Genomic DNA, 15,927 nt, shown 5'->3' on the forward strand with positions numbered 1-15,927 from the left:
CTGCTTTTAAACCACTCTTACTTTATACCTTACTGCAATCATGTGAAAGCAAAACTCCTCTTACCTACTGGAAGGTTTTCCTTTTTGACTGAAGTTAATTGTACCTTCTTCCCTCTTTCAATCAAAGATGACGAGACCTTTACAAGTTGTACTTGAACCGGTTAATTTAAAAAAAAAAAAAAAACAAAAAAACAAAAAAACGCACACTTGCGATTTATAGAAGAATATTCAGACAGAATTGCGTAAAGCGCAACTTACCTTTTGTCCCAAGACAGGCACTCTGCTCCAGTGATTCGTGTTATCAGTCCAGTACATGCTGGGACATTTTAGAGTAGCAGAGAGGCAGGCAGTGCCAAGCAACTATTTAAGATGATTGAAAATAGAAGAGGTAACATTAAGAAGTTAAATTCCTGATGTGTATTTGGCACTCTCTCTGCATACGCTAAACAAGGTATTTTTCCTTAGCTTTTTAGCATTTTCATTAGAATTGCATTTCCTACCCTGCCAGTTTCAAAATAAAAAGCAGAGGGTTTGTTTTTCATATAAAGATGTTGACGTCCAAGCAACAAGCCAGTCCAATTGGATTAACCTTGCATGTATGTATAAAGCTACCAATGAGGAATTAGTACAGGGATCTTCAAGTGTTATTTTCTTTCTGGGGGAGTTGTGCATCAATTACTCTTTAATGCATTCAGATATATGTAGACATACTTAAATATTTGGAATACAAATATTAAATGTACAAGGAAATACACTTAATATTTCTGTTTGATGTAACAGACCCACGCATGAAAACTGCTTTTAGAGTGAAGTATCATTCAAAACAGCTTTACCTTCTCAAAAAGGATTGTACCAAATCATCTGTCCAAATAAGGGAACAAATAATGTATATCCACTTGTTTACAGCAAACAATTTAAAAACAATGATCTCTTGCTTAAGGAAAAATATCACCCATGACTTGGAATTACTTTTATGTCACTTATGTGTCAATCATTAAAATCCAGTTACTAGATTGAAGCACTGCTCTAGCCAACAGGTTTTAACTGTAACAAATACATATAAGTTGTGATGCATGTGTTTGTGTCTCTCAAATGTTATTACATAAAAAGGATCAAAGGTGGACAGTACATTACTTTGTTGATCCAAAACACAAAAGTGAAAGTGCTACTTCTAGTCCTAATTGCATTTAAAAAAAAAAAAAAAACAACCAAAAAAACAACCCAAACCCAAAACAAAACTAATAGCAGTTCCTCAGTGCATGAATATTTGAATATTTTTTCCTTGTGCAAGTACTGGTCAACTAAAAACCCAAACCTGTATTCTTCCTGGTGGGTGTAAATCAAATCTACTTTAAAAAGTTCACAATGGGCTCTTCATGAATGCAAGTTTCCCACAAAACAGCATGCTGTTAAAAGTGTGCAACATGAAGGGAATGCCATCATGCTAGCTGAATGAGATTGGCAAAATATAGTCCTCTGTAAGGTAAGGCAGGGATTTTAATATGTAACGAAAGTCAAAACAAGTCCTTCTGCAGCACAAACTGTTGCAGCTGTCTGTCCAAGCACCCTTCCATGTGTGTTCTCAGTGTCCTGCAGAGTCCTTGAATTATGCCATATATATGAAGGTGTTGATATCCGACTCATCTCTTCTGATATATTTGTGCTCTATAAGCCATTCAATTTGCTCTTTTATCATTTTCTTTTGTGGCAAGAACATGTTTTTCAATATTTCTACGAGTTCAGTCTGAAGCTGGGCATTAGTAATTTTCTTCCGCATTTTCATTATTTGGATGATAGCCTCCTGGTAGGAGACAAGAGGAAAAAAAAAATATTAATTTGAAATTCCTGGGTGAAGTGACAAAGTCAACACAGCATTAATAGGGGGCTCCTGGTAAGGCAAGGCAGCAAGGAAATCTATATTTTTCCTCAAATATCACATATATGATGCATTTCTTAGCCTAAGTAGTTAGCTGAACTGCTTTTACAAAGAATTTTATAAAGGCAAAGAATGAAGCACTGGCAAGATGCAAGAGAGATAACGTAAGTCGAGTGAAAGGAGAAACTGCAGTTAAGTCTTTGGAGTGTGAATTACTCAGTAAAACCTAATTCACTCTCTGAGGAGAAGTCGCCGTTTCCAGGGTGACTTGTGATATACCTTGTGAATACCTCATGAAATGCAAGCTTAATGACAAATTGGAACTCACAAGGAGTTCTCATTTCATAAATACAACCAGGCATTAATCCTGCTCTTGGAAGTGTGGCCAGGATGTTAAATCAGGCGTTACAATTCACAACGTGCATGGCCTGGGATCTAATCTGACTGACAGAAGAGATCTGCAATTTGAAGATGGGATTTTTGAGACTCCATTGCAGGTAACAATCTGTGATGCCCCCAAAATTCAGATTTTTTTTGAGAACTGTCAGCTCAAAAGATCTGACATGAGTACCTGACTGAAGGACAACCAACCACAAAACAGGAATCGGCAGTTTGTACATCTAAGATGTACTCAGAAACTTATACAGAGTAGTCAAAGAGATCTCAAGATCAACAATATTGTTTGTCCATGTTGGTGGCTTGTCAGTCAACTTTACCATCTGCTGCCACCCACCACTACACTGTTATGCCTTCACCACTTGCTTAATATCTGCTTTGTCCTCTTTAAAAACGATGACCTGGTACATCAGAACAGGAGGCCAATAACTACAGGTGCACAAACACACATGCAAAATTCAGTATTCACAAAGGATCTAAGCCAAATAGTAAAAGTAAGTTCCAACAGGATTCAAAAGCATTCATTTCATACACCAACATCCAAGTGGGGACAGTATGCAGTAGTGATAATACAACAAAAGAAATAGAGTAGTTTTATATTCTTCTGGCAGTTTACTTGCCTGTGTCCGTAATATTCTTAGCTGGACTATTCCTTCATTCTCCTCTTCCCGCATTCTCTCTGTAGTAAGTTGCAATCGACCAATCAAATTTATCTTGCCCCTTTTTTGAACTTTAGCATTTTTTCTGAAAAAGTTGTATTGTATGAAAATAAGCATAAAATGCATTCTCAATTACGGAATTCCTATTAAACTCAAATTACTGCAGCAAGGAGTACCATCACTTATCAGATATTTACAGGCTATTAGCATTGCAGCAGTGAGATAGCTGGCTGACGAATCAAAACTCAGTGCCAATAAAACCTGAATATACTAGCATTACAAAAAATACATCAGCTGAAACTGACAGAGTCCAATGTTGAAATGTTACCAGGACTATTATAAAGAACAAAATTCCAGAGAAATATACTTCAGTTCAATTATATAAACACAGGTTTCTTTAGAGGAAGTTTTTACAACAAAGTTCAGGAAACGGGACTAGTTCATTTTTCATCAGAAGAACTGCCTGTCTAGCAGAAAAAAAAGATGAACAACAGCTATTGTAACCAATGCAGCAAAAAGCTGATGGCATTCTTCAGTGGTCATCCACAAACTTTCTGTACAGTCTGTCTCTTCTGTCATGCCCTCTCATCACTTCCCAAAGCTCATGATCCTGATGACAGGAACAAACATCACGGCCCTGGGCAAGAAACTAAGCCCCAGGAAAGCAAATTCATCACCCTTCTCTCTCTCTCTCTGTCCCCCCCCAGATGCAGATGTCCAGCTGCTACTGAGAACGAGGCTCAGAATCTGAGATTACTAACAAGGAGCTGTTCTAATCACAGTCATTGATAATAGAGAGAGGCAAACCCCAAAGTTAAGATGTGCTGAATGTGGTTCATACCATTTAGATATTCTCTCTTTATACTATCTCATGTTCTGAAGGATTTCAAAGCGCCAGTATGAGAGCACACCAATTCTCACTGAAATAAAGACACTTCTCTCTGGTGAAAGCCACACCAAAAATCCCAGCATATTATTAAGCAGTTTCACTTCTTTTTGAACTTATCAGTCCGCTTTTGAAATCCCATGTGTGTGTAATAATCAGTACAGCACTAGTGCTCTACTTACATGCTGTTCTTCGTATATGAAATTTCACGGGCTCATTAGTAACAGGAAGATAGCAAAGCCCCCAGTTTTGCACCCCTTCCCTAGGTGTTTAAGAAATTTAATTTCACAGAAATCAGAATCACAGAAACATTTTGTCTGAAGGGGCTGCTGGAGGTGATCTAGTCCAACCACCTATTTGAAGCATGACTATTGCCAAAACTAAGTGAGGACACGGCAGCAAAGTATGTGAATCAAGGACGAAGGTTAACTTAAAGTGAATTCTTATAATTAAAAAATAGCACATTGTTATTTTACTTTTCAAACATCATCTTACATTAAACTGAACTCCTGGTTCACCGAGAAGAGGGTTCCTTCTGTAAAGTCTTTGGGTGAATTGACTTGAGGTTCATACAATAAAACCTGACGTTTCAGCTTTGGAAATGCTACAAGAGACTACAGAGAAAAGGGAGGGTGAAAGAATGAAAATAAAACACCAGACTTTCTAAATGGAAACAATTACTTTTTAAGAACATAGTTCACTGCTGTGCAGACTGTAGTGAGAGAACCATGTAGGCTTGTTGGGAGCTGCTAAAGGGCAACACAAAGATACTAGTAAAACCAGAGAGGGGACACAGTTTACCAAATCTCCTTCTGAAATGGGTTAGCATAAGTAAAATCATACAAAGAAGTAAAATACACAAACTCATGGCTACAGAAGCAGTGTTAAGTCTGATTTACATGATTTCTCTCTTTATTCTTGAGCTAAATAATTAAAAGTCTGATAGAGCAAACACTGAAGTGATTTTTAAGCAACATATATTTATTAGGTGCTACCAATTTCCTAGAATCAGACCTGTCCCACTCCACAAACCATGATCATAACCGTGTGCTTTAGGCAGCGTATGGTCAAAAAGGTCTTGCTGTTTCCAAAAGCTTAAGTTAGATAATACTGGGTAGAGAGAATGTGTTAATGTAAACGCAGTGTGTACTCAACAGTAGTGCAAGGAGCCAGCATTACAACTGATTAATTAGCAAGAAGGGCGTTCACATTTCAGTTTCAAAGTGTTATCTGACAGTGCTTTAAAAATACTAATCCAGTATTTCAGAGTACAAAAATCAAGAAGAAATCTGTTTCAAGAGAAAGGGAAATACCCATAAAGTCCTCCTAAGTTCTGCATCAGGGAGTTCAGTTGCCAGTTTAAGATTTTCAAAGCTGATTTTCTCTCTGGGTCTTTGGTTCCATGCAAACAGCACAGCTAGCTGAAATGTTGTTACCTCCAAGTCATACTGTCCAACCTCATTCTTAAATGTTATCTGTGAAAAGAATGACAATTTTACTCATAAGACTTTCTGGATCACAAACTTTCTTAGTATTATAACTACACAGAAAATACAGTCATTGAGACTGATACACTGAAAACTATACACCTACAATTCCATTGGACATGAGGTGGTGCCAGTGCAGTTTTCTACCACTGTGATTCTTTTTATAAAATTCTTCAACTTCTGGGATGAGATCTTCTAATTCCGTAGGCAGCGAGACAAACACTTTTTCAGAACTTCGGGACCAGGCGCCAGCATTTAAAATTTTAATATTCACAGAGTCAGCTGTAAGACAGTATTGGATTATATGAATCACCACGTAGAAGAGACAGATAAACAAAATGCATTCTTTTCCTACTCTAAATAAAATTATGGAGGACTGAATTTTCTGAAAGTAGCACAGTGTCTACCTACTTAAACATTAAGGTACTCTATTTATGCACCACTGGCTTTCTGCCAGCAACACTGATTGAAATCTGTTTTTCTGGCTTGCCTCTGCAGAGCTCCTTAAGCCCTGATGCAGCATTATATCTGATGCTTGTAAGCACTACTCAAGGGTTTTCAACAGTAGCAGGTCCAAAACTGGATGTTCCTCAGCCTCTCTCATCAGTGAAATATAATCTCAGAAATGTGATTTAAGCTCTTCATAGTATGCATCCAGCTCTCCTGCTGGCAGATAAAGGAGGAGCACAGCATGAAGCAGTCATGAAGAACAATGAGGGCATAAAAGAAGGGGGTAGTTCAGGCATTCACCTGGTTGATACTGATTCAAGCGCCTGCTTGGAATTTACAAGCGTAGGGAGTTTGTACCTAGATGATTGCTCATAATGAAAACCCACAGTAACTTACAGAATGATACAGCTCCAGTGTCAACTGTAAGAGAAAGCAGAGTCTACAGACACTTCTAATCTAGGGGTAACAATGCCCTGAAGACTACGTTCAGCCTGCAGTTGATATAATTTTTAAAATCAAGATTCAACAGAATTATTTCTCACTAAGATAAATGAAAAACAGCAAATAATTTGAAAACAATACCTGGTAAAGCAAGTTTATTATTTTTGTGCATTTCTTTGAAGGCCTGGTTCAAGTCTTCAGACACTTTGATATCCTGGAACATTCTAGCTAGCTTGTTTACATAGTCTGCTGGCATTCCTACTTCCTGTATATACAGAACACTAAATTATGACATAGGCAACTATGAACAAAAAGCTTTATTTTTTAAATAATAAACTCAAAAAAATGAAGAGCATTAAAGTACACAGGTATTATCACTTTACAATAACAGTTAATATGCAATGCAATATAAAGTTTTTTTGCATGGATCATAAGTAGTTACCCCTTAAAGGCATATGATGATTCTTTTAAAGAAATCCAAGTGTTGAAGAACATATGCGTGCATTAAGGAATCCATGAATTCCGAGATCTGAAGGAATGTTTAAGGCATGCAAATAATATTCTGTTCTGCACAAAATTTCACAATTAGAACACATCTCAAATTATTTACATACCTAAACAAGTACACTGCATTTTGCCCCTTTGCATATAGAATATATGAAGCCTTCAGATAATCTTATGTGAAATATTTTCAAATCTATCACTACCACTATCAGGACATTTCTCTTAGAAAAGGGCTAAGCTGTCTTACTTGCATAAAGTACTGCATTAAAACAGAAGTATATGTAGTGCTAAGTGGCCTGCAATTTAAGACCGAACTCACCTAAGCAAGAAGGATATCTAAGTTCAAGAGTGGGAATTAATACTACAAGCAAGAGGCACGACCAAAGAAAAGTGTCAGACTACTTACTCTGAGCCATTCCACCATATTCTCCTCAATTTCACTGTCAGCTGATATATCTAATATCAGGCGTCTTGTTAAGTGAGCTTTGTGATATCGCATGAAAACATCCTTATTCTGTACATATTTAAGTACCAAAAGCTGTCAAAAAAGTAGATTTTAATATATTTATTTGCATCATCAATCAGACATGTCTTTGAATGCTGATCTAATGCCGCTGCAGACTATGAAGTAGAAAAAGGCTACTTGACATTGCCTTAGGAGCAAATGTGTTATTACCATCACAGGCATCAGCTATGAATCTTTCATAAAATCACACCTCCAATTTCTTCATTTGTCAACCATTAGGAACATTCTCTTAAATCAGAAAAGACATTGACACCAGTCTTAAAGCCTCCAGCATTATTTTCTAGACTAACATTAGTTACTGTAATACTTTACAGTGATATAGTCATTAATTTAGCATACTAATTTTGCGAACTGATGCAGAGACATGAAACATTGCATGGTTTACAAGACTTAAATGCACACACACTCGATGATGTAATAAACTCTTTTCCCTATTATTACACCTTACGTAACTGTTTTTGAAGACCAATGCCTCGACCCACATAAGGAAATAAAGTCATTATTTGAATAATGGAGAAGTAGAAAGAAAAAACATACCACTTCTTTAAGCTTTGCTTCAATTTCTTCAGAGGTTAGTTTTTTGCTTAGTGGTGTTTTTCTTAGCAACATGTCACAGTAATTAGCAAGAAGCTCAGGGCATTTGGATTCAGGCTGTGTTTTCAATCCAACACTAAATAAAAGAAGAACAACATATCTTCAAATCGTATAGAATCCTGCTATTCTGGAGTAGTTACACTGTTAACAAGACAGACCACTCTTTCCTGATCCCATTGGCAAGGATCTTGGTGGTGAATTCATATCCTTGTTAAACTAATGAACAATTAGGTGTAACTCTTTTTTCTTCTTGAAAGAATAAATAGAACCAAACATTTCAGACAGCTTCTAGCGGTTGATCATTCCAACTGCTTTGAATTTTAGAACTCTAACAATGAAGGATTACATTGACACAACTAAATATTGCATAGCAATAAGTATTCTAGTAAAGAATTAACAAATGCTGCAGTGAAATGTTTCACGTGTCAGTACGCTTTAATGAAAGTCTCAAGAACAGCCTCCTGCACCGTATTTCACAGATGGCAAAACCCAACACATCTATCACATAGTAACAGCATAAAACTATTTTATAACAGTATGAACAGCAGACTAACAGCTTGGAGATTAAAAGCAGATTAAAGTTGAAAAAGAATATGCTACAGCAGATAGACTGTGGTTCTTCAAGAAGCACACGAGCATAAGGTCATGTTCTGAACCTGTGTCTAGATCGGTGCATAAAATAGCGCCAAGGACCAATCCCTATTTCTAGAGTCAGACGGCACCACTTTGATTGCTAGTCTCAAGGTCCCAAATCAAAGGTAGCAAGTAACATAGCAGGTAAGAAGCTGTGGGGACGCTCGGGAATCCAATGTTCCTGCTCATTCTCCCACCCTCTCATCAACTACTACAGACAGTGCTAAAACTCTTCAGACAACTTGTCCCTTTTAATTCCTGAAGCAGCTTGCAGGCTAGTGTCTTCTGCCCTCCTAAAGACCACTTGGAGTAAAAGCAGATCACTAGTCTTTTGGTTATTACAAGACAGATTACGAGAACCCTTATTTAATCCATGCATTCCTAGGTATTTCTGAACAAGAGTCTTCAAGATCCTGACAGCAATGAAAAATTACCAAATTCCATATTCTTATGCTGAACTTAATGGCACAAGTCAAGCAGGATGAAGTTTCATTTTACTTTAACCAAGCTGCACACATAGACAACTTGAAAGAGCTAGAGAAGACTGCTGATCAGAAGACTGTCGCCATCATGCTGGTTTCTAAGAAATCACGAGGCAGGTTTAGCTTTAGGAGTGAAACACTGAATGAAGTATTGCTTTGGATGCTCCCAGGGGAAATGAAATCATTAGCAGAGACCTAAACTCCTCTACCTTGCCTATATGTATATGAAGTAGACAAAGCAGGGATCCAGTCATTTGGGAAGGTGTTTCTCCAATAATACAGAAGAAGCAAGGCTAATTCCTGTCCAGGCTTACCATTAGTCCAAAACCAAACAGAGAATAAGAACCAGAATGCTGAACAGATATTTATACCTACCCACCCCTAACGAGAAGTAATTGGAAAGGGAAGCTCGCAGCTCAGCTAAATAAGCTTTGGTCCATACTAAATCATACTACAAACTATATATGAGCAATCCCAACCACCTAAATATATACAGATTCCGACTTAAGTGGCATATCACATGTTAAACATTAACAATGAATTAACTGACTGCCACCTTCTCTTGGCGGAGTTCGCAGAGTGGCTACTGTAAGCATGGTTTTTCTTCTTGATTCACACAGGTCTGTTTAATCTACTGGAAGTTGTTTAAACTAAACTGGTTAATCCTGCACTGAAACAACAATCTAACACCCAGACAGGTCACACTCACAGCTGGCACGAGAGGAGGTAGTAAACAGCTTGTGGATGGTTACACCTTAATCAGCCACAGTTAGTCCCATAAAGGCTACTGCCTCAGTTTTCCCCAGGACTTTTACTGAAGTTGTGGCAGACTTATACAGCTCAGTTTTTTGGAATTAATAACCCAGGAAGGTATTATTAAATTCAGCTAACCAACTGACTCATTACTTTACTATAAAAGAAAAGATCCCCAATTACTACAAATAAATTTGAGTTTAAACAAGCTGCTATTCACTGCCATGTGCAGTGTCTTACTGGAGGTTGATAAGCAATCTGAAATCCCATAATGCAAAGCACACAAAGCCCTTTTAAACACAGTGTTACTTTTTGAAGAGGTTTCTCTTTAGAAGAGAAACTAAATCTTTAACATATTAAAAACTTTGACTCACATAAAGTTTATATGGCTTACCCCTTTTGCTTCAATGGCAATTCAAGTTTAAATATTGTAGCATCATTCACAACTGCTTTGTACGCCTAAAAAATAATTACAGATTATTAGTGCTTCACTCAATTTCTCTCTTTAACAAATGAATCACAAAGGTTTTACCTCTCTTTTTAGATTATCTCAACATGAAATTAATCTGATTTTTATTAGTCCAAAGTTTGCGGATTTGATTTTCAACATGCAAGTTCAAATCTTATGACTCGATTACCCATTAACTGATGTTTTGCAGTTTCCTCTTTTCCATTAACATACTACTTTCCTTTAAGCAACAAATAAAAAAAGGGATTGCATGGAGCGAGTTGCATATTTGAAGTCATGAGACTACACTCAAATATGTAGTAAATTCTAAACATAAATATATGTATGTCTCCCACATCATCCTCACAGGCAAGCTTAGGAAGTGCGGGTTAGATGAATGGACAGTGGGGTGAATTGAGAACTGGCTAACAGATAGAGCTCGGAGGGTTGTGGTTAGTAGTGCAGAGTCTAGTTGGAGGTCAGTAACGAATGGTGTCCCTCAGGGGTCAGTACCGGGTCCAGTCCTGTTCAATATATTCATCAATGACCTGGATGAAGGGACAGAGTGTACCATCAGCAAGTTTGCTGGTGACACAAAACTGGGAGGAGTGGCTGACATGCCGGAAGGCTGTGCCGCCTTACAGCGTGACCTGGACAGGCTGGAGAGTTGGGCAGAGATAAACCTTAGGAAATTCAACAAGAGCAAGTATAGGGTACTGCACCTGGGGAGGAATAACCCCATGCACCAGTACAGGTTGGGGGCTGACTTCCTGGAGAGCAGCTCTGTGGAAAGGGAACTGGGAGTCCTGGTGGACAACAGGATGACCATGAGCCAGCAATGTGCCCTGGTGGCCAAGAAGGCGAATAGCATCCTGGAGTGCATCAAGAAGAGTGTGGCCAGCAGGTCGAGGGAGGTCATCCTCCCCCTCTACTCTGCCCTGGTGAGGCCGCATCTGGAGTACTACGTCCAGTTCTGGGCTCCCCAGAACTTCTGTTCAAGAAGGACAGGGAACTGCTGGAGAGGGTCCAGCAAAGGGCTACAGAGGCGATTAGGGGATTAGAACATCTCTCTTATGAGGAAAGATTGAGGGACTTGGGTCTTTTTAGTCTAGAGAAAAGACGACTGAGGAGATATCTTATGAATGCTTATAAATACTTAAAGGGAGAGTGCCAGGGGGATGGGAACAGTCTTTTTTCAGTGGTGCCCAGTGATAGGACAAGAAGTAGCGGGCACAAACTTGAACATAGCAAGTTCCATCTTAACATAAGGAAGAACTTCTTTACTTTGAGGGTGGCAGAGCACTGGCACAGGCTGCCCAGAGAGGTTGTGGAGTCTCCCACTCTGGAGACATTCAAAACCCACCTGGACGCCGTCCTGTGCAACCTGCTGTAGGTGACCCTGCTCTGGCAGGGGCGTTAGACTAGATGATCTCCAGAGGTCCCTTCCAACCCTGACCATTCTGTGATTCTCTGATATTGCTGAATCAGACATTAAGGTGCTCAACACAAATATCATCTTCTGATGTTCTCTATATTACAAAGCTAAACACAAATGCAACTTTATGCAGGACTACAACACAAATTAAAAGCTAATCAGTTGGTAGTAGTTTCATCAATATTTTAGTCTGCATATTTACTAAAGTAAGCACAGCTTCTAGATTTAATAGTGAACGGGCACAAGGATTTCAGAGACATCATAATATGAATTACAACAATTCTTAAACTGAAAACAAATGATCAGCAGAAATACATACCTTATCTCTTGCAGTAAGAAATCTTGGATCATCTTGAAAAGCTTCTTTAACCAACTTACTAAATCGATTAAATAGCGTGAGCAATTGTTCTACGTATTTCTCAGAATCCTAAAGTTAAAGAGGCAAAAATCAAATAAAACCCCTAAACTCCACAGAATTCAGTGTGATCTTATATGTAATTCCCTAATCTGTAATAATGTAATATCCTTAAGCCTGCATACTATGAATGAGCATTTTATCTTTATTCTCTGTACTGAAGAGCTCTACAGCATGTAAGCTGCAACACAGACTTTTAGGATAGTATTTCCGATATACAAACATATATATATATATATATAAAAAGAAAAAAAACACTTTCAAATATTATATAACTCCTAAATAAAAAAAAAAATATTTTCAAGGACCAATGAAAGGCACATTCTAATTACTGCAGATACTCAGGCCTCCTAGACCCAGAGAAAAAGATGATAAACAGCTGAAAAAGAACAGTGGGGAAAAAACCCTTAATTTCCACACTGGACAACGACTCTTAGACTGAAAGCAAATTTCAATTTTCATCAGGAAGTTAGAATTCCGAGAAAATTGATTATGCCTTTTTAATTAGGATGCTAACACAATCCTACCATCTAAGTATCCCATGCAATTAATTTATAACCTTTTCTTTACTATAAATTGGATTCACATTTTAAAGCTACAACTGAAAATGCAAGGAACAAAAAATTACTCTAAAAGACACTTAAAACTTTCAGTGGATCAAAATTTGATGTTTAAACATAACATCTTCAAAAATTATTTCCATTCACATGTATGTCCCAAAATTAGAGAGAGTTTAACTTCTGCAAAGTTGTTTTATCATTGTTATTTAATTAAAAAAACAATACTACTTACAGTAGTAATAGTTTCAGCAGCTGCTACCATATCTGCAAGTCCAGCACTAACAATATGTTCTTCCAAGTCTTTTAGCATAGGCTCTATGCCATTCGGAACTTTGTCCATCAGCGAAAACATTAAATGCAACTCTGAAAGATACAAATACTGATAAAGCCACCAGTGAAAGACCTGTATAAAACCCAAATATACTGCATTTCTGCTAAAAAGTAGATACTCCAATTCATCCCGTAAAAGAAAAAACGTTTTGAATACTGTTCTAGTTCTGGTCTCACAAGCAGGTTCTTCTGAAGGCAAAAAGAGATATTGACTGTAATGTAATACTTGCTTATGCATATAATATCACAAGCTTAAATAAAAACCCTTAAAGTCAATGGCAATTTGGATTAAGTCCAGGTTCTCAGTATACCAGCCTTAAAATCCCTGGCAAAAGTGGGTCTCTTTCAGCTGGAAACCTACAGGAGTTTACACAGGAAATTCTATGGAGTCAAGATTTTTTTTTTTAAATTAAAGCCCAACAGACCCATCTTCATGTATCTTCCAGTACTGTCTACAATGTTTTGTTTTAATTAAGAGTAGGCTGAATTCTACAGTAACCAAAACTAAGGTAAACAGCATCTTTTCCTTTTTGTTTTCCCAAAGAGTTTATTTAATTCTTCTGAAAGTCACCAGTTAAACTTTAAAAACTCATATGGTTTGTTTGTCTACTTCTTGTGAAGTTATTTCAACATTGCTAAAAAAGAAAAAAGGTACTGAAACATCAATAATCATCTTGACAAGGTTGTCCACAAGGGAACACCTGGATTAAGGCCACCAGATTGTTTTAGAGAGACTATAGAGATTTGAACTAAACACAGCAAAGGACTCTGCGTAATGAAGCAGAACAAACTGATAATGGACTCCAATTCTTTTTCTGATAGAAAAAAATTGATAGGTTTGCTTAGTTCTTAAGTGTTGTATCTACTGTGAAAGGGGACAAAAGCCAGAAGCCTTGTGTTTGATTTCTCCTCTGCAATACTTTTGTCAGCGACAACTGCAAGATCCCGTAACCACTGAGGATGAAATAGACATTGTCAACTTCTGTATCCCAATAACTGTTTCAGAACCAAACATAAAAGCAATGCACAAAGAGGAAAACAATCATTTTTAGAACATAACAATGCAAATTAAGGAATGGAAACTACCAAACACTTTCAGCAAGAACTTGCAATGCTACTAGAGACAACTTGCAATGGGCTCAATGATGGGATTTCAGGAACCAGAAAAAAAATGGCATCAGAGGTATTCTCAGTGCAATTTTGATACACTGTAAGTGATGGCAGCACTGTTTTACATAGGGTAGGTCCGAAAAGCTCACCCAACTTTTACTGGATCTTTTCATCTGTACTTTAAAAAAGGGTGAGAGGTAGAGAGAGATGGCAGGAAAAAAGGAAACAAAGAAATACATTAAAAGGTTCTACAGCTGTCCCCACAAACTAGTGATGGCATGAATATTCAAGAAAAAAAAAAATCAGTGGTTTCCCTAATAAATGGTGAAAAAGGAAGACTTCCCTAAAACTCTAGGAACCCAAAAAAACCCAGATTCTTCAACAACAGATTTCAAAGTAACAAAACCAAAAGGAATATTTCACTGGAATTTCTCTCAGAACACGTTATAACACTGAAAGGTAAAGAAATCCACACTGTAGTTGTTGAGACACTTAAACAAGTTCTGTTTTCATCCTGTATTCATAAAAGCCAAGTTTACTTTTTATTTCTGTTATGAAATACTTGAAGAATAAAATTGAGGCCTCCCACCCCCAATACTACAAGCAAACAAAAAGGCACTAAGCCAATTCTGAAGAGCGTTTGCAAGTTATGACATCTTAGATAGCTTTTAGTTGGAAAACATTATGCCTGCCTTCCTTTGCAGGGCATGTAAATATTAAGTACTTAATGCAACACAGTATTTCACAGTAGTGCCCAGCTCATAGCCAAAAGCCCAGCCCTTTTTTGTCAGATGCTGTTTAATAAAGAAAACATCACAAAATTCTTCGGGGTGAATAATACCAGAGGCACACATGCATAAGCAAAGTACAGCAGGAGATACTATCAGATGTATATATTACTATGTATAGCTCCAGTCTTTAAATAAATTTTTAATCATCTGCACCCGCACCTTTCATTAAAACATTTTAAACAGCATAGGTAGGTCTAGGGGGAAAAAAAAAAAAAAAATAATGAGAGAGATGCTTGAGCTCTTATATACTAAAGGGAAGCATTTTGCAACCAAGCAGTACCATGGGGCAGACGTAGCCACAAGGAAAGAGAGGACTGTGCAAATATTTCAACAAGTTTCTAAAGAAAGATGCTTTGGATGCTATAGATGAACCTTTCTGAAGCTCTGAATTTAAATAAGCCTCCTGTATTCTCCCAAAGGCTGTAACATATACTCGCAAGAAGTTTGGTGGCTTTCTAGATTTAGCTCTGGACTACTGCCAGCAATCATGCTGCTAGATGAACAGATCAGTATGACATAGTTTTGAGGTCAAATATTTTCTGAAATGCTAGCTTTAGAAGTGTGTATTTTCTGCACTGTTTAAGTCATAAAACAGTTTTTACATTTGTATAGAAATTAAAATTTCACACAGACATTGGCAAATATTCCCTAGCTGCAGGATACCAAGACTTCAAAAAAAAAAAAGTTAACCTGTGATCTCAGCTTTTTTTTTTTTTTTTCAATTTCCCTACTTGAATTATGACATTTTAATGACTTATTTAGTTTGGTTTATTGTACAGGACCAATACAAGACTTTTGAGTCACACTAACCTCTCAATTTATGGCAGCTGAGTTAAAAAAAAACTTCTGAAAACTTTAAAATGGCATGCAGAGCTAACTTTCAATACTCAGAACGACGCAATGGCTATAAAACCAGATGAAAAACTTTCAGAGACTTTGTTCATTGACTTCTTGGTCCTGCACCAATAATAAGAATAAGAAAAATGTCTCCCTGCTTTTCAGAAAAACAGCTTTGTAAAGAGATGCTTCACTTTTTTTCCAGGGGGAGGGGGTAGTGGGGGTGGAATGAATGGGGAGTGTTTGTTCTGAACGATTCAAATAGAAAATAAGTCACATGCAACATTTACCAGAGTTGGTCAACATGAGGAAAA

At 37.4% G+C, this 15,927-nt stretch overlaps 1 protein-coding gene across 1 annotated transcript in view; it reads right to left on the minus strand.

Annotated features, from left to right (window-relative positions):
* Positions 1-342: 342 nt before the first annotated feature.
* CUL5 (cullin 5) overlaps positions 343-15,927 on the minus strand; it is a 32,593-nt gene continuing 17,008 nt past the window's right edge. The window contains exons 9-19 of the mRNA XM_082499362.1: positions 12,778-12,908; positions 11,890-11,997; positions 10,082-10,146; positions 7,763-7,895; positions 7,106-7,237; positions 6,337-6,460; positions 5,411-5,586; positions 5,131-5,292; positions 4,313-4,431; positions 2,893-3,016; positions 343-1,801 (exon numbers count right to left, since the gene is read on the minus strand). Coding sequence (XP_082355488.1) covers positions 1,607-1,801; positions 2,893-3,016; positions 4,313-4,431; positions 5,131-5,292; positions 5,411-5,586; positions 6,337-6,460; positions 7,106-7,237; positions 7,763-7,895; positions 10,082-10,146; positions 11,890-11,997; positions 12,778-12,908 — 1,469 coding nt within the window. The 3' untranslated portion in view covers positions 343-1,606. The remainder of the gene's footprint in view (positions 1,802-2,892; positions 3,017-4,312; positions 4,432-5,130; positions 5,293-5,410; positions 5,587-6,336; positions 6,461-7,105; positions 7,238-7,762; positions 7,896-10,081; positions 10,147-11,889; positions 11,998-12,777; positions 12,909-15,927) is intronic.

The sequence above is a fragment of the Vanellus vanellus genome (genome assembly GCF_965231255.1).
Source record: "Vanellus vanellus genome assembly, chromosome: 1".
NCBI lineage: Eukaryota > Metazoa > Chordata > Aves > Charadriiformes > Charadriidae > Vanellus > Vanellus vanellus.